We start from the raw sequence: 23778 nt of genomic DNA, 5'->3' as shown, positions 1-23778 counted from the left end.
TTTAGATTCTCATTACTACTCCTACGTTAGGTACCTCATACAAAATGGAAATAAACACAGGAATAAGTGAAGCCGAAAAAAATCCAACCTGTATGACTCACCATGTGATACAACAAACATTTTCTGCATAACTCAGAGAATCTGTTCTACCAAAAGAAAAATATACAGTTGCCAGTTACCAAAACACAGGCTAACACATTATTCTTCCAAAAGATTTTTTTGCTTTCTTTCTTTTTTTTTTTTTCCCCTTCAACTTGCAGAATAGGTAGATAGTTTCCCCTGGGTAGTTTTCTGGCAGGCAAGTTCTAAAGAACCTTGTTCCAAGAATCCTGCGGACTGAAAACACAGCTGTTCAGATTCACTGATCTAACCTATAACACCGTGGACACTCCTATTGGTGAAGCAGGCTTAAGGAGCAGACAAAATGACAGCTGGTCCATTTCTTCTCTTGCACATAAATCCCATTTAGAATAGGATTAAGATGACTGGAAAACAACCTATTGACTGAACAACAAATCCTGCCTAGCAAGGGGATATATGATTTAAACAATTTAAAGTGTTTAAAGTGGACTTTAAATACTTTCTTAATAATGGTCACTTAAAAAGGGAAGCGACATTTTAAAAAACATTTCCAGTTTATTTCAAAATCTGGGGGTTTAGGTTAGGGAAAGACATGTTAAATACTTTTCTGGTCTGTAAATACATAACATCCACAATTAAGGTTTTTAAAAGCATTTAAATAATTTTGGAGCATAAAGTTAGGAAACTATTTTAGATCACAAAAATTCAAAGCAATGCAATCCATTGATTCTGATTTGAACTTGAAATACTGATCTCATTTCTCCATCCATTGAAAATGGAATCCCATTTATATTGGAGTACAGATTCTGGCCCAAAACAGACTTCTTTATTTCTGATGTAATCATTTGCTGCTTTAAATATTTTCAAATATTTTGAAGTCCACATACACACTTAAATTTTAAGATGAACTTCACAGAAGACAAAGATGAAATAAGTTTGGAGTTTATTTCAAAATATAATAAGGCAGGCTATACTAATTTATGAAAGATTAACCAGAAAGACTCTCTCTATTGGCTTCTGCAGCAAGAATGTATTTAATTCAGTGGGGTGGTTGAACTTATTCTGAAATCCATAAACTGAATGCATTTAAATTCCCACGTAATCTGTCTCTTGATATACTTCAGTACACCTGCCTTTGAACTTCACATTTGCTTTTATGTGGTAATTTTTTTAATTTCTGGTGCTGACCAAATGAGGCATATATTAATATTTTAAAAAAAATATCTTCACTGGAGAATAAAGCATGGGGTCTTTGCAAGTTTGAACAAAACCTCAGGGTGGAGCACAGTATAAACAAAATATGAATGCATCTTTAATCCCAGTGTGGAGGGGTATAGTCTACTTGTGTATATGGATGAGTGATGACATACTAGAAAGGTGGAAATTGAAATTAAATATTGATTTATATTGAATTATGAGGATGTAAATTCACCAAGTGTTCAATTCCGTAACATCTTAGAATTTGCTAGTAATGAGCCTGATTTGCCACCAAGATTCAGGTCACTGTACTGACATGTAAAATAAAACCCCTTACCAAGTCCTGCTGAGTTTAGTCATCTCAATGAATCAGCAGGAAAAAAACCAAACATGCTGACTGACTCTCCTGTTGGTGTTCTTACAAAGACTTAAGTTACATGATACTGAGGGTAAGAAAGGGATTCCAGATTCACATTACATCTTTATGCTGTTTGAATTCAGCTTTATCTTGCTTAGATTTTTTTCCACAACTGTATTTTACGAGAGGCAGTTCCACTTGTTTTGCAAGTTTCCTACATTGATTTTGGAAGGCTGACTCCCACTCATGTAATTGGGAAGGTCAAAATGTACGCCATCCCTTAAGGAGCATAATGCTGTTTTCAGCAGAAGTCCACAGCAAAAAAACGCTTCAAATCAGCTCAACAGAAATCCAGCGTGAGAGCCACTGGCATTTTAGACTCATCTTGGTAACAATGAAATGATGATCCTGAAATCCTTACTTAGACAAAGCTTCCCCTGAGTCCTAGACAGCTGACCAGTAATTGCATAGATTAACACTTGCATTCAATGACAGACCCGATTGCTTGAAGTTTATTTTACTTTAGGTTAGCAGTTCTAAAACATTCTTCCAGCTTTGAATACAGCTTCTCTAAAAATTTCGTCTAGGAAACTAAATTAAAACTGCCATCTCAAAAAAAAAAACAAACTATGCCATCTACAGTGCTAACATTACAAGAGGTTAAAACACACAGGTGAAATAAGTTTCATAAGAAATAGGAATACTCAATAAGTTTAAAATATCTGTTTATCACCATAAGCATACACAAAGGGAAGAAAGAGAAACAGGAACATAATAAAAGTTTACTTCTATCATGGTCCTGGAAGATTCTGTTTTGGGCATTTAACAGTTAAAGAAGCAATGGCATGCTAACTGAGCACATTAAAACAAAGAGTTGGCAGCTTCTGAAGGAAAAGGGCTTGTGCTCCACTGTTCTAACTTGTCAGTCAACTCATGCCAGCACTCTCCACGTCTGCCTCTTCTACACACCCTCATTACATGTGTCTGTCTGGACTGATCTGCTCATCTGTTCAGGGACTCTCCTGACAAGTCAAAAATTCTGCCTTCTTTCAGCTCTGGAATTGGATCAAATCACCTCAGCTTTTTTTGTAGCCCCACCAGGAGGCTTTTTGCTTATGGTCTCATTTTGTTTTCCTTCACTACTTGTCTGTTTTTGATTTCTAGAATGGAGGAAGCCGAACTGCTGAAAGAAAGATTCCAGGCCATAACAGTAAGTGCTTATAGTTATAACTCGCTATTAAAAAAAAAAAAGGCTTAGAAGTAGTATTGTGTTAATGAGCTACTGCATGTTTTCTGAAGAATGATTTATCCCAGGATGGAAAAAGAAAGAGCCTTACGTCTGCTTGAAATTGTTACTTTTTAATTCTGTTTTGTAAGCTATTGCTTTAAGACAGCAAAGTTGCCTGTACTGACTTTATTATGGGTTGGATTGCACTTTCAAATTAAATTCAAAGCAGTGAAAGTATGTGTGCAAATCACTACTGGACAGTCTAAAATACATATTACTATCATCACAACTGAGCGTTTGCTTGAAGGACAGCAGGTGAAAAGGCAGCTAGAGAATTCCAGAACAAATTAATTTTCCCATTTCACAACAAAACAGAGATGAAAGATTTTTGGGTTTGTATTGTGGAATTAGATACAATTTCTGAATTATTTGATGATCGTAAATATTGCTGTCTGAAAAGCAAAAAAGGACAAGCTTGGATTAAGCAAATTCCTACCTTTCGGCTTTCAGAGGGGGGGTGGGGGGGAAGAACTCAGGGAAGTTTATGCTGAAAACATTAGAAAACATTTACAGTTTCTCTTCTAAAGGGAAATCTGATTCAAAAGATTTATTGTGTTTAAAGGAACTACTGAGTTATTTTTTAAAGTAATATAACCTGATGTAACAAAAATGGCTGAATCCAAATTCTCCTCTGATTTGATCTCCACTGAAACCTATTCAGTTACAAAAGAATAAAACTGAAACCAAATTTGGCCCTTTGGGGTGAAAGGAAAACTGCAGAAGGATCACTCACTGTCACAGGCAATCTTTAAAAACAAATAACGGGAACAAAGGTATTTTTCACACTCTTAGTATGATAGATTAGTTGTGAAACAAACACTACTGGCTGAATAAATGGTGGGCAGAGTTAAAAAATACCTTATTGGAACCAGAATAAATGTGAGAAGGCATAACTGAAAGTCTACAGGAGTTGAATAGGTTGGTTTTTAATTTGGTTGGGTTTTAATTATGACACTTGATAAAAGCCAACAGGCCCCTTCATCATATTTACTTGAGACCTGACTCAAGCCCACAATAAGGTAATTTGAAATGTTTTAGAGGGTTTAGAGTACATTTGTTTGTTTAACTGTAATGGTGTTTGAACCAGACTCATAACCTGGACTTTGTCTCCAGCGTATGGGCTCAAACGATAAGAAATGTTTTGGCGCGCCAGAGAAGTCCAGGACTTGAAATGTTTTATACTTCCCGGTATCTGGCGGGAGGAACGGGGCAGCACGCTTGCCTGATGAGGACTCCGGTGAACGTACTAGAGTTAGCGTCTTCTGGCTGCATCTTTGCCTCCAGACAAGTACTGGAGAAGTATTTTTTAAGAAACTGTGACAGCTTCCAGTGTCTTGCATTACAGGAAACAGGAAATAATATTTAGGTTCTGGCCATGACTTCATTTATTACACTTGCTGTGTAAAGGAACTATTTGCTCTCTACTTTCATCAATTAAGAGCATTTAATTGAAACACTCAGCCTATTTGTTGTAATGCACTGCAGAAATGAAGGTGCCTAAATAAGGTGAAGTTATCATCAGGTTTAAGAATCTGCAATACAAGTTGTCTAAGAAAACAACTCGCTACAATTACAATTGCATGTTACTCAGTGGCCCTGGGAAGGTTTGTCCCAAGCAACGTACCTGGGAATTTCAAATGCTACCTACAAGATGTGTGTTGTAAAGGTTCTAACAGAGGATAGTAAGGGGCACTCAGGTACTCAGAGCAGTAAACAACCACATTTGCACTAAAACCTGTTTGGTTTCTGTTGTTAATGCCTGGCTCCTTTACAGCATCTGGCTCTCACTGAGCCACGAGGGGTTTTCAAATTCTTTTTCATGTCTTCTCTATGTAGCAAAGCAAAAAGGAAAACCTGCTGCTGATGTATATAGAATATAACAAGTGAAAAATAAAATACTTCCACTTTGTTAGTCAGACTGTCGTATCTTAAAATACAAAAACTTTAGTGTTTGCTGTGGCAAACATGTTGAGACAAAACAAAGAGGAACCTTAGGCTTAATCCGTTCTCATAAAACTCTCCATTCTATGGGAAAACAAAAATGATAGAAGATTTGAATTATGATTAAAGATTTGAATTACGACATTTCTGCAGTCTCATGCCATCAGACTAAAGTGGCCATACCTCCAGATAAGCCCCCTCTATAACTGAGCATTACCTCTGGAAAATTATGTGAAAACAAAAATACATCAGCTAAAACATTAGCTGCTCCATTGGCCTTGATAGTATATGGCATCTGCCATGGGACCAAGCAGACTAACATTGGCACCACTGTGGAACACTGACACAAACTAATGGACTTGGCACACAAGATACCTAGCAAGACACTGCTCTGTAGATGCATTTCCCTTCCTTTCAAGATGGATCCAATTTAGAACACGATTCTTTCCTATGCTTGAAAGTCAGTAAAGGTTCCTGCATGTTTCAGTAGGAGTGAAAATTAGGACCAAGGCTCAAGTCTCACCTTGCGCTGATGCACAACAGAAAGGAAGGGATGAAGGTGTTCTTTTATAAAAAGAAAATCTTGCCCACATTAACAAGAGCATAGGATGACTAGAGGACTTCTGCCAGCAACCTGATTATCTACAGGGACAGAGTATGAAGTTTAGTAGAAGCATAGATATCTTAGCTATCTAGGAATAAACACTTATTCCATTACATGTATAGTCAAAGCTTTGTACAGCAAAACATGATTTGCAAAGCATAGCAGAATACACTGTGGGAAGTGTCCTAACAGGTTTTAAAAATTATTCTGGCAACACAAGGTTCAAAAAGGTTCCTCATACATCTTCCTTGAATTTAGCTTCTGGCATTAGACTTTCAGCTTTCTTTGACTAGATATATAAATAGGTTGAAATAGATTGTCTTTTAATCTGAATAATTGTATAATGGATGTTTATTACCAACCAGTGAAATTAAAACATGCTAGAACACCAAAGGATATAAGTAGAAAAATTTAAGAGAGAAAATATGGGATGCAAAAGAAACATAGACCTCTAACAAGAGAAACAGGCAAAAGTTTCATTCCTAAATAGGTTCCTTATTACATAGTTAATTTAAAATGCAGTTATTTGTGCCTTTACACTCTGACTTCTTTCTGCACAGTATTTTTGTGTACCACTTCTCATTTCAGACTGCCCAAACTCTTAGTACACATCTCCACTGGTATAAAAAGAATATTTAAATTGACTTGGTTTATAATATTAAAAATATTCTAAATAAAGTTCATTCTCTGGAGATCAGGAATATTTCCTAATTAAGGAAAGATGTGAAGGTCAAAGACCAGATGCTATTGCCTCCAAAATCAGGACTGGTTGAACAAAACTCAGCATAGAAGCTCTTGGATAAAGTCTCTAAAAAGGGACATTGCAGAAAAATTACCTATTGTAGTGATCCTAAATCAGTAGCTTTGTTAACTGTATTAAAGAGCATTGGCAAAACTCAAAACCCCTACAGAGATGAAGGTATCATGTATCTTGAGGCAAGATCCCTACCTGCTCTGTGTATTAAAGAGGCAGACTAACACCATCAAGGAAAAAATTTAAGTACAGATGGTGTTTATAGATAGCTACTGCACTCTATAGACTGCAAGAGAAGAGATCACTGACACTTATTCATCTACTAAACCCCAGCATACCATCAGTCATGCTTGGCCACCCTGTAGTCCTGCCCTCAGTCTCCACAAGGCTAGGTGGTTTCTTCTGCTTCCTGTCCTTCAACAAGGTGTCCCTACAGCCTGTGCCCCTACTGTTAATTTCCAGTAAGAGTGAAGTGATTCAGCCAAGCACACTATATCTCTTCCCGTTTCTAAATCCCAGATCCTTGGGAAACAGTCTAGAACAACTCCCAGCCTTATGCCCAGCACTTCCTTCTTACTGACTCTACACTCCTTACACACAGCTGATTCCTCAGATGAGCTGAAAGGGCAAGTCTCTTCCTATGTTTGTGAAGAACTTAACTGCTTCCTAAACAGTACTTGTCTGAAAACAGACTGTTAAAAAAACCTGCCAGTAATCTGTTCTGATTGAAAGGAAAGGGGGATTAGCCTCCAGTCAGCAAACATGTCTGCACAGGACAACAGATGATTTAATTTACTTCCCTAAAACATACCAAGAAACAAGTGCAAAAGTCGCCATGTCCAATAACAGGATTTTATAGTATTAAGGCTGACCAAGAGAAAAGCCTGTTAATACAGCTTGTAACAGTAAAAGTTAGCTTCCTTTGGCATAATTTCTTTCCCACTGCCTGCTGAGGACACAAAATACTAAACCAGTGTTTGGCCTCATATAGAGGAGCCACAAGAACACTCCACATGACAGCAGCTATCCAAAGACACAAGAGGCTAAAATATTGCCAGTGTTCAGAGATTATTCACCCATTTCATTTTTTCTATAACCTGTAGCAAAAAGGATGAAAGTGGCACTATGATAGATCAGTACTACTTGAAGTCTTTCCTTCTAAAGTTTAGCAGCCATGAAAACAGCCTTTGCACTGACAATTTTTTTTTTTTTTTAAATTGAGAGGTAACAACAACATATATGAAGCACACTACATTTCTCTGTGTTCAGCTTTACCCCTATTCAACTAATGAAATAAATTTCTGTCTTTATTTATTCCTGTTTATTTCAGCTATTAGCCACAAGATACATAAGCTCAGTGCTGGATTCACCAACAGCCCATTTCCTTTAGTGATGCATCACAGCTGCACAGTGTAGACCATGCAGACTCTTTCCTCTCCTAAATGATGTGTGGGCTGCCTTAGGAATTTTGGTCAGGACCCATTTCTAACCTCATTTTGCATGTATGATTGTGCTCAAATGTTATTTCTTCCTGTTTTCTTCCCCTACCCTTCCAAACAGTAAAATATTTTTCATTTGGATCATCCCTGCTTTGTGGTAATTAACATGTTTAAATGTACTTCAGAGAAAGTAATGGAAATCATACCTGTATAGGACACATGAGCTGTTGCTGCTAAGAATTATGCACTGCCTGAGCACCATATAAGCTTTAAATTAAGTCTTTATTTGCATGGATTGATTTCACCCTACTGAACAACACAAACTTTTTTTTAGCAACAAGTAATTTCTCTAAACAAAGTTTTATTGTTCTCTTAATTTGTAGGACAAAAGAAAACTGCAAGAAGAAATTACACAGAAACGTCTAAAAGTGGAAGAGGAAAAAATGAAACACCAACATTTAAAGGTAAGTATTGGATTTATGTAACTAAAGACAGCCTCATGTTGTTCAGCATGAATAAAGGTTTTGGATTTTGGAATGCAAATCTTCATGCATTTAAGTCATGCTTTTACTGTCAAATTTGCAGAGCTTTTTGGAGTCTTGCCAGGACTCCATTTGATTTAATAAGCATCACCCTTTGAAAAAAAAATTACACTCAGGAGCTAATGTTATTTGATCACTTTCATGGCATAAAATGAGATCATAACCAGGAATAACTCACAGCTGAAAATTAAGCCTCACATTTCAGACTGGGTGTGTTCGCTCCTTAATTCTACTACAGCAAAACCTCACTTGATACAGGGTGCAGCACAATCATGAGGTCTAATTGCACTTTTTTCTGGGGGAAAAAAAAGCAGCCTATTTTTATTTGGCTATAGCCTTCTTTTAGCTTGTTTAATGAGTCTGTGGTAGAATAATGCTGTTCCTTTGTATATTAAAAAAAATAATATCACATAAATGCTGCAAATGTCCTGAAATATGGCTTGCTAAACTCATGATTACAAAGTCCAAATTACAAAAAAACCCAAAAGATCCACCTCTGTAGACACTTGAAATTGCAGTGATTTCTACCTACGCCACCATTCTTTACGTGTCTATTGCAGTTTGGCAGTACACGTCGTTTAGGGAGATGAGACAAAATCTATTCTTCTAGAATACGCAAGACTTGTTATTTTACATACCCTTTTAATTATGTGAGTGGATAAGCATTTTCAAGAAAGATATGTTGAATGCAATACCAGGAGCGTGGCGTGTCTCCTTAAGCAAATGTGGGAGAAGCATATTTAAAACAGACTCCTCTTAAAAATAGACACCTGATCTTGGGTTTCATCTACCCTCTTCTTTTGTGTCAAGCCAAAAAAATGAGAAGTTATGATAAACTATTTCACTGGGCCAGGCAAGACAATGCAAAAGTCACCCATGCTTAGGTTTTATTGGAAGGTAGTGACAATAAGGACAGGCTTGGCCAATTGTGTAATGCCTTGCCTAAAAGAAAGGGGACTATCTTTTCCAAGTCCTGTAACTAATGAGGAGCAAACATGCGACTGTTTTCCTCCATCTTAGGACATGGTTACATGGAGTACTGCAATTTATGTTTCAAGTTTCTGGGCCTATAAATTCAGAATGACTCTTTTGCCCTTCTTTTAAGAAGGATAAACTGATCTGTTTTAGACAACCAGCTAATCCTCACTACTACTGCATGCAATCAGGGTCCTAGGGCAGTTTTCCTACAGATTTAGTACATGCCTTCAGCTAACATTAATAGGTACCACAGAGTTAAAAAGTTAAGAAAACAAAAACCCGCCTGGCACTTATTCTGAAGATGCTTTATGGAATTTTACAGAAGCTAAAACACTCCTGGAAAAATATTACTGAAATGCTCTTCCTTTGGAAGAGGACAGAAGATGTGATTTGTTTGCCTGTTCTATGAAAAATCATACAGATATCATACAGAAAAGTTTTTAAATTAAAATCAGTCATATTGCATATGAGGCAAATCAAGGATCTGTAGAGGAAGTTATTCACTTGGCAAAGAGGGAACAAGCATATATTTAAAAATATATCTATGTATGGTGTATAAATACATACCTATAATTACCTATTTGGAGCACCCAAAATGGAGACTATTTTTTCCAACTGAGTACTGAGACAGGCACCTAATGTCAAGATGGAACATTACTATATGAACATCCTCTGCTTGATGCCCTAGAAGCCTTGTCCTTTAACGAACATTTATGCTTCAGACTAATTCAGGTATTTCTATGGAGTCAAACACCACAAGAATCTAGCGCAGAAATCACTTTAAAACAGATTTAGACTTCTAAAATGTTTAAGCACTTCCATAAAATTTATTGAGGGCTCATTTCCCTAGCGAGCCAGGTTGATTTCACTCATCTATACTCCTACCAGTTACGCACAGTGAAATCTAGAGCTCCATGACCTATTCAACATAACTTGCACCTGTCCCTTAGGAAACTATTGCAGGTTAGTAAATCTCACTGTCATATAGATGTTCCTGCTAGCTGGATATCACTATCCTGTTCCTCATTTTGTCCTTCATTCCTATTTATAACTCTTAGCAACAGGTTTATTAAAAGGTTGTTTTGTTTTGTGGGGATTTTGGGTGTGAGGTTTTTTTTTTTTTTTAAAACTTCCTTTGTAAATAGGAATCTCTGTTCTGGCTTCCCAATGACTTTGCTGTCCCCAAGCTAACTTCTTACTAGAAAGAGACAGATGAAGTATCATAACAGGTCTTAGTTATCCAGTAGAACCAGACTGGAGAAGGAATATTTATTCCCTATGTGTGCGCCTCTACCACATGAAGTAGAGGACATGCAAGCAAATACAGACACCTGTGTGGATAGGCCTTCATGGAACTGCAAGGAGTAATGGGGGCTGCTAATAAGGGTACAAGGGAAATTTCATCCTCAAGTAATTCTAGATGCAACTAATTCTTCCTCCTACCTGGAATTCTCACTGAGGCAACAAGGGAAAGGACCAGACAGAGTTGCTTGAAAAGTGTAGTCAGTGCTGATTTGCGTGTACTTTCCAAGAGCTTTTCTAGTTTAGTTTACTAAGTTTTTGGTTTCTGACATGTCTGAACTCCACCTTATTACAGGAGTTAATAGTGGTGAACTACATCTTCCATGAAAACTGCAAAACTTATTTATGCCTCCCCCAACATGCCATAAGGTGAACTGCCATATCACTGGGAGAGCAAGACCCACAAACTCAAAACACCTGTGCCTTCCAGGGAAGGATGACCCTTTCAGTGTTAGTCCAGCCTTGTTAAGGATAACAGCGGAGTTATACCTGGAGCACACGTAGGACTTCATTCACAGAATTTGCAGAATATTGTCTCAGTACTCCTGATGTGACCATCTACCTACAACAGAAAGTGATTGCTTTCCAGCACTCTGGCTATTCCCAGGGTCTCATCACATCACAACGTATAAGTATACCTTCCCCTTAACATACCAAGCCTAATGCAAAATGCAAGTGCTTTCATATAAGTGCTTTCATATAAGTGCACACATGCACAACCTAGTACTGAGCTAGAGATGCTTTGAAGTGGAAGGAAATGGTAGACAGCAGAAAGAACCTGACAGCCCCAAAGCAGCTGCTCCTGCACTGACTGGCTTATGCCAAGGACTCAGTGGAGCACCTTGAAACTGTCTGTTGTTCAAAGGCTGTTTCCAAACTATGCAACGTGTCATTCTTTCAAAAGTGGCTAATTAAATTAAAAAGATTACATGGCATTTAGTTGGGAGCAGCAGCAAACTATTCTAGGAAAAGCAAAAATAACACTATTGTGTTATGCCTGTATTTAGGGAGTTTGTTTTCTTGGGCCTAACCCTATACGTACATGAAGCTTTTGTTGATTTCAGTGGGCGTTATTGGTTTCTGAGGTCTACAATGCCAGCCCCGCCGTAATTCTCCCAGGAATTATAGATCTATTTTTGGAGATAGCAATGCTAGATTAATTCAGTTCCATCCAGGATTAAAATTTCACTTTTCTGGGAGCCCTACTTATCATTAAAATCTAAACGGCTTGACTGAAAGGGAATTAATAACTGTGTTCCCTCCAACTTGAGAAAAGAGTATTTTGTGGTCAATAATATCTATGCCAACACCAGACTACATGCACCTACCAGATCAGGTAAAACCATTCTATTAAAATCTCCACTTACTTCATTCGAGCCTAAGACACAACTGTCAGGAAGTGCTGCCAAGTGATCCTACAGCCAGAGTCAAGGCTCAGGACATCAGTCTTGAGCAGCCCTTGTTTCCCACAGATTTCCTAGGATCCAGTGTTGAGAGACAGAATACTGTGCCGCAGGGCTAAGGCACCTGTAAACATTGCTCCTATGTTCCACAAAAAAATAAAAATAAAAAAAATTAGTACTGTGGAGTGCCACAGAATTCCTAACAAACCTGGTTTTACCCACAGTTTCTATCACATCATGTATGTCACACACCAAGCAAGTCGAAAATTGCATTTAACTGCAGTCAGGTCCTACGTGTATCCTGCTCCATCAGTTGGGCCTCAGTAATAACCTCACGTAAAGTATATAGTAAACAGAAAAGTGTAGGAAGCAACAGTTTAAGTGACTCAACACACAGGATGCAGGCAGGGATTCCAATAGCTGCTGCAAGCAGCACTGAGGTTAATGCAGCCTTCTCACCAGTGCTGGGCACAGCTCTGCCTCAAAGCAGCAGTAATCAAAATCCAATTTAATCTTCATCCACATCCTACAATTACTGAAACTATATAGGAAAAAAACTGGAAACCCTAACATGGAAATCAGACAGCTCAAAGAATCTAAATTACAAATGGAAAATTCATGGTTAATTAAAACCCTTATATGCGTGCTTTTTTCCCTGTTGAAAGAGTTTTTGTAAGGAGTCCTGACTCCCACTTCTTCCCCAAGGCAGCAACTGGATCTATACTCCTGAGTTAGACTGAAGGGAGTAAAAAGTGCAATAAAGTTTGCATGGTTTACAACCTCTAGCCTGCAAATATGAACTTATCTCCATGAATATTTTTTCCCATCAGGGATATTTTAGAGAGCGCTGATGACTTTCAGATGCCACCTTTCATATTGTAAAGCATCTGTAGAAAGCAATCAGTGCACACAGCCATATTTTTCAAAATTTGAAAACACAGCTGAGAGATCCGCTCACCTGTACACATGCAATATGCCCATTTATAAGCCACTGCTGTACAGAAGGAGCTCCACTAGGCACTAAACAGTTCAGAACCTAAATACATAAGCCCTGGATCGCCCCTACAACAGCAGTTCTGAATACGTAGCAGGTCTGTGAAAAACTAACTAGACATCAGCAACCCATGCTCCACCTTTCCAGTCCCACTCTTACCCCACACACCCTCATCAGATGAAATGCAAGTTCACTACCATAATTACCCGAGTTCCTTGTAAACTCCAGAGATAGAATTGCATCTCTTCCCCCTATACAACCTTATTTACAGAAACTTTTCACCTTTTATACCCCCTCCCAGAATTTACGCAATGCCACAACCCCAGAAATCAGGGCTATTGAAATAAAACTATAGCACTTCTGACTGGGGCCTTTTGCGTGGGTCTGTAATATGTACACCTTGGTATAACTGCTTTGCTTTATTGAGGACAAACACACCACTGGATCCACTTATAAATATTAATCTGTTACAGGTAGCAACTGACATCCTCTACATATTTGTTGGGTGGACTAATAAAATGGGACATTGACTTAAAACCAAGATCATTAAGAACAATCTCAAAGCACAAATGTTTTTTAGTATTTCTCTTTTAGTGGCACTTATCGCTGTCAGATTGCCTTATGCTAGATATAGCACAAGAATGCGGACCACGCCTATGGCATCAAGACAAATACAGTAAATGATTGAATTGCCTAATTTTTAAAGTACATTTACTTGTCTGTATTTTTCCCCATCAGAAAAAGGCCTTGCGAGAAAAATGGCTCTTGGATGGCCTTAGTTCTCTCACTCCAAAAGAGCAAGAAGAAATGCAAAAGCAGAATTGGGAGGACCAACAACAGACTTATGAGCTGGAACAAGACATTTTCAGGTAGGGTAGCACCCCTGCCCTTCTGTCTGGGTTAAAATAGTCCCTTCTTAAAAGTCCTGCCTTATTTTGCAAAAGATTAAAATGTCAGCAAGGGCTAAACATACGCAGTTTGATACACAGAGTAAAGCAATCATTGTTACATTTTCTGGTCAGCTAGAATTAGAGAATACAAAATGCAAGCTTCCATACTGTGAGTCTTATCAAACTGCACAATAAATATCCTGCAGAGTATTTGTTTCTCTAGTTCCAGATACACCTATCGCATATAGCATGAAAGGGGTAAGCCACAGTATATGGGTTTTGCTCTGAGATAGCAATTGTTGAATCAGAATTTCAGAATAAGAGTAAATAGTTTTATAAGTTTGTCATTTTCACTAGGTCCTGCACAGCCTTTAATAACTGACTTCTACCATAACACAGCACTTCAGGACAGTACAAGCTGCCTAGTCCCATTAGTATCACTTGCCTCATTTTCACTTACCTTCCATGCTGTTTTGTCCTCAATTTATTCCCAGAGGCCTGTTATAGCAAAAGCCTTTTCCTACCTTTTATTAGAGATGTTCCTACAAATCTCATTGCCTAGTGCCTCCCTACCACCTACGGCTAACATCAAACTGCATTGACAGTCTCACATACAACTCCTTTATTTACTATGGACATGACTCTAGGTACTTATTAGCTGCAGTTAGCCTTTCCCAAATACCACAGGGCTCTGTACCAATCAGCTCCTTCCCTGGGTCCAGGCATACTGACTGGTACTACAGCACCCACAGAAAAGATTAAGTGTTCCTGTTTCTTCAGATTCTGGAAAGTTTCATTGTCCTTTTTTGAGGCTTCTTCCTCTATTTCAGTTCAATAGCATCTTCCTCCACACTCTCCTCTTCCTCCACTGTCCTCCTACACACACTCTTTTGGCAAAGTTGTCACCAAGATTACCTCCTCCAGTTATCTCCCACCCACTTCCCTCCTTACTCCATCTCTCTGACACCAACGATAATTCTCTTGGCTGACAGGCAGCAGCCTAGTGCTAGTTTGTCCTATAATTATTCTGACTTCTTGCTTGAAAGCACTTTTCTCAACAGAACAGTTTTTCACACACCTTTGTGGAATTCTTTGTTGCAGTGGTAGGAGGTAGACAGCGTGCACTAAAAACATTCAAGCAGGTTGTGATTATGAAGACTTGCCAGAGGGCTCCCTAGGACAGTGAGATCACCAGGAGAGAGCGCTGTGTGGGGAAGGACTGGCTCAGGAGCAACAGGGAAGTTGCACTGAGCAGGTAGCTCCCCACCAGCCCACTGGAAATTCAGCCCTTCTCCAAGCACTGGGAGATAGACTAGTGCTTGGAGAAGTCTATCCTCCCAAGCACTGGGAGATAGACTAGTGCTTGGAGAAGTCTATCCTCCCAAGCACTGGGAGAATAGACTAGTGCTTGGAGAAGTCTATCCTCCCAAGCACTGGGAGAATAGAGTAGATTTTCAAAGTCCTGTTGACTTTGAGTAAGAGCTTGAGGTTTAGCTGAGATCTCCTTTATGCCCTAAGAAATTTGGTGATGTGAGATCTTTATAAATACTTTTTTTTATTTTTTAAATCTCAGAACCAAGTCAAGAACTGGATTTGGTGTGTGGCAATGTTGGGGGAAGGATGCTTTTATTCTACATCTACACTGTTTCCAATTCATTTGACAACACCCAAGTAAAGAACAAGCAATGCTCTTATAGTGCAGGTCTGTGAATGTCTATGCCACTAGAAAGCTACTGAACTCCTGACATACTGGCTGCCTTAAAAAACAGTGAATTATTTTAGCAGAAAGTGTACTGTATCTCCAGCATCTAAATCTAGTCTGTCACCTCATAACATAACTTTAGGGTTCTCTGCATCCAAGTCATTGTAATTGAGCTATCTCACAGCAACACTGGCAGCGGGTCCCTCCTGTCGTATCCCTGGGAAGACATGGAAAGCAGGAGTAGGACTTAAAAACCTTCCTACAATTCTAGTTGAGAGATTTCAGCAAATAGGGTTGATTATTCACATACATAATGTCATTTCCATGTCCTGCAGAATCCTGCGTTTGTAAATACAGCTGTAGAGTCTTTTGATACTGTTTTTGTAATTACTGTCTGAATTTGTCGTCAGCTCAGTGGCCCCAAATTTTATTTCCTCAGAGACCAAAACTGAACACACATAGTGAGCTTTACTTCTCAGAATATAGCCATAAAAAAAATTTTTTTTTTAGCATGACTAGAATTTATCACTATTACAAATAGTAAAACAGTAATCCAACTGGAGCTTCAAACCTGAAAAATTCATTTGATTCATGTAGGTAAATTAGCATCACAGAGGAATATTCCTTCTGCTTTAATTCTTGATTGGATCCAGAAGTTGACAAGGGGTTATAAATTTTAAAGTTTATCTGAATTAGAAGCTTCCAGGTTTTTTAAAAGATGCCCATAGGCATTTAAAGGAAGATTTCTAAATGCATTTGTGCTTTAAGGAACAAGAAATGTAAATGCCAAACCCATCATTTGTCCCCGATTGCTTTCTTACATCACAACATGGATCCTGGAGCAGCATCTCAGCCCATCTCTATTTTCTGATAATTACAAGGACTAGATGCAGATACGCTGTGAATGGGAAGACTGCACATTTCGTACTGCATCACATGACTGAGAGCACACATATTATACCAAACAAGGCAGAGATTCCTCAGCTCATACATTTGATGCATGCCTGAGCCTGTAACAGCCTAACTATAGAAACATGCCTGTTACCGTCCCACTACAAGTTTTGTCAGAGACTTCGTTAACATTCAGCATATACAAAAAAATCCATTTTAGAATTCCTTTCCCATGTAGGTGGGATGCAGGTATGACAGGTTTGTTTTGTTGTGTTGGTTTTGGTTTGTTTTTTGGTGGGTTTGTGGGGTTTTTTTTAATAGTTTCTATTTATATGCCTGCATTTAGGAGAAATGTATTAGGTATGAATTCTTTTTCCTACATAGTTCCAGATTCAGTTAATTACAAGCACAAGTAACATTTGTATATCTAGATGGCTGGTATTCTGATCATAAACCAGCAATTTAAATGCAGATGAAAATGAAATTAAATAAGTTTACATGCAACTTTAAGCACTACAGTGGAAAAAACTGCAATAAATGTTTGATTGTAGTTGCTGGCCTTTCTCCTCTTATTAAAAATATTATTCTTTTTCCAAGAATATAAGGCTACCTGGTTTACTACACTTGCTTAATGAAGCCTGTGAATGGTTCCTCTTTTATTTTATATATGCTGCTCTTTCATGGCAAGGGCGAACTAAGTATTTCCAGAGCTATTTGTTGTTAATACCAGTGGTACCAATGAATTTTTCCTGCCTGTGACCTTCTCCTGGGAAGCTCCACCAAATTGCTTCCTCCTTAAAATGATTCCTACTTCTTGACATACATCTGAAATACTTCAGGTTTATTTGTAGTGAAATGAATCAGACAGATTACATCAGCATAAAATGAAAAGATTAACTGACAAAGAAAGTATAACACAAAATGACATGCTGTCTTCACTCTTACAATAACAACTTCACAAGTATAATGCATCCTAGAAATGAAAATCAGCACAGAAATGCTCCTAATTACATTCCTGAGCCACCTTGAATTAAGAGGACTTAATTCACCATTGCTGAATTTCTAAAGCCAGTTTAGAGATTTTTAAAGTCTTGGTATCAAAAGAACTGACGTACTTACTCTCATAACCAAACAGTGTACACACCTTAGAGTCTTTGGCAGCTTTTATTTTCATGATACTCGGAGGACTCAGACAAGGACATTGGATTTTACAGATGGAGAATGGAGGCAGAAGAACGTACCTGGAGTCATGTGGGAACTTCCCTCTGAACTAGGAATTTAAGCAGGTTTATTACATCAAGCATTTTTAGCTATAAATTTAGTTCCTACCACTCCTCAATAGCTGTCTAGCAAAAGCCTCTAGAAAAACATCCATGCTGCCTTCCAGATACCATTACGTTTTGTTTATACATACCCAGCCCAGTTTCAAACCAGCCAGCAGCAATACAGAAACCTGGCAATACAGAGTTCAGCACGAACAAAGTCCACTAAAAAGCACAAAATATGCACCATACAGTGCCTGCACAGTGCTTTTGCTATGCCATAGATAGCACCCAAGCTAACAAAAGCTTGCTTGACTACCTATGTGTGAAGTCATACCTTTGACCTGCCCTGTAAATCAAAGATTGCTAAACTGATCATGTAGACACACGTCATGCAGTAGCAGTAAGAATTCTTTCTTCTGGGCATCTGATTATTAAACTTCACTTGATTCAGATAGATTCTGTCCGCTCTTATGATTATTCTGTGTGGGTTTTATCATCAGTTAAAAAAATTTGAATCACTTTAAAGACTTTTTGAATACCCTTAGACCAGTCTTTGTTTCTTCCTGCTGAGAGAACAATCGCAATTGTAGGCAGATTACTTCCAGTAGTAGCATGGGCCTTTCCATCACCCTCCGAAACTGGACCTCTGTTTTGAAATATTCTTTACTCTGGTGTTGAATAGAGCTAGTGTATCTCTGCTAATTGGTTCAGATTTGAGCGTTTTTTGATAAAAGGGAGAGTTCCATTCTTTGTATCAACAACAATACAGTGAATAGTGAGTGGCCTGAACCACCTTGCAGTCAAATAGCTGAATGCTCTGGTTACAGACAAAAAACAGCATTTACATTACCTGTTCTACTGAACCCTCTTTACGTGTTTGAAGTTACAATGAGCCAAGTGAGCATGTCCTTGGTCAGGGTACAAGCTGAATGAAGAATTAGGAGTCCCATTTTCTCATTTAATTTTCAACAAATAGCACTCATTCTCAATGGAATTAGTTGCTACACAACATACTTAAAAATGCACAAACAACATCACAGTTAACTAAGGTCTATTCAATAGTTTGTAATGTGATACATGAAGGCAGGCTAAGGCTAGATGGACTCCAGAGCTGCTAAAGCATTTGACTCACCTCAAAACATGTGAGGACTTAGCTAAACTGCCTTTTCCTCTCAATCCGGTATTTTCCAGGGTGGTATCCTCCTATCTGCTTTTCATTCTTAAACAGTTTAATTTTCTTCTAGGGGGGCAGCTGTGACAACCGCAGCAGATTAGCTAGTGGCCAGCAGCAGTCAGGTATACTCTGTAGAATTTCTTAATTCAGTTACTACTTTGGCAGAGAAACCTCCAATTTAGCATCTCAGCTTCTAAGGTTCCTTCTTTCATCCACACCTCCATACTACTTATTCTCCCCTCTCAAATAATGAACACTACTCAAGGAGAGAAGGAAAAATATCCAAAGGATCGATTTAATACAGTAGCTATGTCATACTTCCATTTATCTACAAAACATGTCAGCACTGTCAAAATATAGTTTCTTATAATTGCTAGTGTAGCTGCTAGACCCATTCAAGACAAATACAAACTGTGAAGTAACTTCATAAAAATGTCATTGATTTAGAAGTTTCTAAAGATTTAAATACACCAGAAAGATTCTGGCCTAACTTTTCAACTGCACAAAGTCAAAAGGACTTTGGTTTCTTAACTATACAGATTGCATTGTTTAAAAGTTTCCTTTCAACAAATTCCAGCATGCACACTCATAACATCCTCTGAAAATGAAACATAAAATCTATGTCTATATGCAAGTATGAGTGCAAAAGAGATACTTAAGGTCCAAGTAAGATGCAATTTCTGTTACATGGGTATGAGAATTTTTCCCTAATCCCACTGAGCACTGAATCAGTCCTCTTAACTACCATATGAAGTGGGTATTGGTAGGGGTGTGAGAGCATATATAAACTTAAATAATACTTTTCTTGATCTCCCAGATAACTATACGGGGTTTATCATCTTTGATTTATTTGGGGTTGTGTTTTCTCTTTCTCTCTCCACCCCTCCCCCCCCCCCCCCCTTTTTTGTTTTTAATGCAGGACTTTTCCTCCTCTTCTTCCACTTGTGTGTCTAGGAGTGTTTAGACTCCAGACTGAAATAAACCCATAGTAAAGGTTAACGATTCTTCAGTTCATTATGCTTCTGTGAGCTTTTAATGATTAATTTTCACATTATGATAATATTGCAATCAAGTCTCATGTAAAAATATAACATTTCAATATCTTGAACAAATACTATTCTGTAAGAAGTACAGAAATATGGCACATGGTCATTGCATTACTTCATTTTATAGCACTGCAAGAATATTCATCCCCTTCATTATAAAATTTTTAAATTTTAGCACTATAATCAGCCTTTGAGCGGCTTCCTAAGGACATCTTGCAGAGCTGAGGTCCAAAGTGTTATCTGCTTTTAAATTTTATTTTTTTTTTAGCTTTTACTTTCATCCTGATTGCATTTTTCTTCACATCTCAGTTCTGAGGTATGTGATATCTTTGCGTTTCAAAGAAGAGGATATTCTCACCAACAGATAAAAGTCCACGTAGTATCCTATTATTGTAGCTCTACAAATCTGAGTTTAAATAGGGCAAGAGCCACAGTGTTAATTCAGACTCCGCAAGCAGTCACACAGAAGGAGATAAGTAATGCTTCTCTGCCAGCCTGCATTTAACTTCTCTGGTCTGCTTACTTCAAAGGGATGACATGTTTCTATTACTAATGTTGACTTTGGTGTAATATCATGGATCCTAGCACATACTAAAGAATAAGTCAAAACATAAACCAATTTTTTCTATCAAGGTTATAGGCCATCATTACTTTATGTATAACTTTGACTCAGATCATCTAGTTGTAACTCTATTCCGACTGATCTCAGCAACTAGCAACATCAGTTGCAGTTGCCTTAAGTCTACAGTCATCAATTTCTGACATGGATTCAAAAACAATGGAAGGCATATTTCACTCAAATATGGAAGGTTTTTTAAATTTGTTTTTGTTTTTTCCTTTAAGTTAAAAAAAGTTCTTCCAAAAACAATCCCAAAAAGAAAAGGTAGATGAGCCAGGAGACTGAAGCTATATGGCACTCACTTATAGCATGAGAGATCCAGTTCAAGTCCCAGTTCAGAGTTAAATCTGGACTTGATTCTAGATCTTCATGAAAAAGTGACTTCCCAACTACTAGGCTAATAAGGCAAATTTCGTTCTGAAACCCAGAAAATATGCACTTACGCAGAAAGGAACAGTCTTGTCTAGAAAGAGGAACAATAGGATATGGGACACCTGCTTAAGTCACTGCCGTAATCACCAGAGAAAATAATTTGACTGAGATACTTTACCTTAGACATGTGCTTTAACCAGGCATAGCTTTCTCCCTCTCTCACACACATAGAGACTAGATATTTTATCTTGGACCTTTCTAGAAGCGTTTCGTCAAACATCTTAGTGCAAAGAAAATAAAAACTCTAATTAGGAAAAAGATGCCTTAAACATTGTTCTCAGCATTAACATGCAAGAAACCACATAACACAGATTTAACATACAACAAAAAGGGGAGGGAAAGGGAGCTGTGACCCCTTTTAAATGATGTACAAACCTACAGCAGAAGTCAATAGCCGAAAAGAAAATTTGACTGCTGAGCTTCAATCTCCCTTTTACATCATGATAAAGTTTTTTAAGAAAATAGTTAGCCCATCAGCCAAGTCTCAACTGGCAAGATACTTCTGGTTTGCACTTCTAAAATCCGACAGAGATAAGTCAATTGCTGAATAGCCTGTGGTCTTAGAGAATATCCAAAGTTAGTATATTTGGTATTCATAAGAGGTAGGCTTGTAGTCTTTGTAAAACAAAGCTCTTACTGACTAGACCTGGGTATAATCAAGGCTCCTCCTCTAACAGACAGACCCTTAACAGTTGTCTCCTATTGTTGGAAATCTCACTTAATTGCCATCTTAGAAAGCAATTGCTATTAGTACCCGATGCAACATGTATCACACCTATGTGAACTACCCAGTTTTCTCTTGCAAATTCATTGGCAGTACTTGTGAGGATATTACTTGAGCAAACCCTGCAAACATTAACCTTCCCAGCTGCTTGTCCTAGGTGAATTGAACCAGTGTGTCTTAAGTGACTGCTGTTCTGCTGAAAAGGAATGCTTTCCAGAAACAAGATTTCAGCACTTTTCCCAGAGAATTAAGTACACAAAATGCCGACGAGTGACTAAGAAGGACACATGTATGTCTAAAAGCCTTAGTGGACAGCCCCAAAGAGGAGCCCTTAGAACTTAAAAATATTAGTAAGTGTATAGCTACACAAGCTCTGGTCTAGTCTATCAGGAACGCTACAATAACACCCACCCCACATCAGCAGTATCTTGCATTTTTAATCAAGATTTTTCCCCCTGAACAATCAAGCTTCAGACTGTCAGTCAAGCACCGCTACACCTGTTTTACCTAAGCAAAGAATTCTGAAATCCCAGAACCCACGTTCGCACATGCAAAACAGTGGAGAATTGTCTTGACATCTTGGATCTGATCACACACGCACCCTCTCAGAAAGCTCCTTCAGCATCCTGGGTGTTTGTAAATTCTTCATTCTCAATCCTAGACAGACTGAAAAACAATGCTTCAGACTTTAGTCTCTTGAGCATCCTCCCACTATGCAGGTTGCTTAGTTTTCAAAATCCACAGAATTATGAATTATCACTTCATAAAAGTAGCCCTCAAAGCACATCACTATTATAATTTCTAGCAGTATTAATTTACATATTAGAAAATTAGTTAAGAGCTGTTTCATCCACAAAAAGTACTTGCAATCACCATTATTATTTTATCAAAAAAGTGAAACCTGTTCCACCCCTCAGAAACACGAATGCAATTTGATTTTAATTGATAGACGTGGTTGTTCTGGAATTTTAGCTTCTAATTATGGATTAACTAGACCTTTCCTTCACAGGGGATCCTCCTGAATACTGTTTGGCTACACATATTAAAATACAACGTATGAGGTGATGTACTCTAGCCTTTTAAGTACTACCAGGTACAAGAACATTCCTCTGACTTTTTTACAACAAAAGAATTTGCTTCTTTTCATCATGTGTACAAGTACACATACAAAATTAAGAGACAAACAGAGTCATAACCCTGGTGTCTAACCCCTGTATACCAGATTCCTACACCTTAATTACAACAGAGTAATCACAATTCTTGAGACAACGTAGGAGAGAAAATTTGCTTAGAGATGAGGAAATGCTGTGGTAGCCTATATTTCCAATCTATTCCCTCCTGAAAAGCACGTTAATTTCAGCCACTGTTTTCAAAGTAGGCTCAGATGGAATCCATGGCAGGTACTATTTTTTTTTTTTTAAATAAAAAAATAATACTCTTTCACAGTACTTCCTGATGCATGTGAAATTATAAGCTGATCTCATATTAGACAAAAATTCATCCAGGTAAGTAGAACCAGCCCCACTAAAGTCCATATTCACAACGTATTGAATCTGCAATGTTCTACTCTGCCTGGTATTAAATCAAAGGGAATTGTGATTGCAGACTGGAGAAGGAAATTGAGGCTCTGGAAAGAGAGGAAATGGAAGTCTCAGCTAAGGAAGAAGCAATTTTAAAGAAACTTAAGTCTGTTGAGAAAACAACAGAAGACATAATAAAGGTTAGTGCCAAATTACTCCAGAAGTAGAATTCATTACTCATTCATTATAACAACGAGAGAAAGGGGAATTAGCTGGATCCTGTGAGTGGTCATGAGCTTTTGTCTATAGTGACAATAGTTCAAATAAGAGGGGTCAAGATATTATAGTGTTCCAGTACCCAAACGTCTCTATTTGCTTGTTTATGGGAGTGGGGGAGCAATTTCTATCACTACTCACCTATAGCACATCTCAAAAAAATAGCACTGACACCAACCAGCAACTTTGCATCTCAGCCAGAGACAAACATAACGGGTACAGAGGCTGACGTATTCTTACTCTTTCAGGTGATGTGCCCAGCTAAACTGCATCATGTTTTCCCCCAAATCCCTGAGAGAGGTTACAGTGAAACATGACTTAATATTATCAATCATTAGTCTTTGTCAAAAGGTCATTT

General features: G+C 38.0%; 1 protein-coding gene across 1 annotated transcript in view; it reads left to right on the top strand.

Annotated features, from left to right (window-relative positions):
• The first annotated feature begins 2567 nt into the window (after nt 1–2567).
• PALMD (palmdelphin) overlaps nt 2568–23778 on the top strand; it is a 28034-nt gene continuing 6823 nt past the window's right edge. The window contains exons 1-4 of the mRNA XM_009810684.2: nt 2568–2846; nt 8046–8126; nt 13620–13750; nt 23230–23344. Coding sequence (XP_009808986.1) covers nt 2802–2846; nt 8046–8126; nt 13620–13750; nt 23230–23344 — 372 coding nt within the window. The 5' untranslated portion in view covers nt 2568–2801. The remainder of the gene's footprint in view (nt 2847–8045; nt 8127–13619; nt 13751–23229; nt 23345–23778) is intronic.

This window comes from Gavia stellata, chromosome 10, assembly GCF_030936135.1.
Source record: "Gavia stellata isolate bGavSte3 chromosome 10, bGavSte3.hap2, whole genome shotgun sequence".
NCBI lineage: Eukaryota > Metazoa > Chordata > Aves > Gaviiformes > Gaviidae > Gavia > Gavia stellata.
This window is presented reverse-complemented; position numbering and strand designations above follow the sequence as displayed.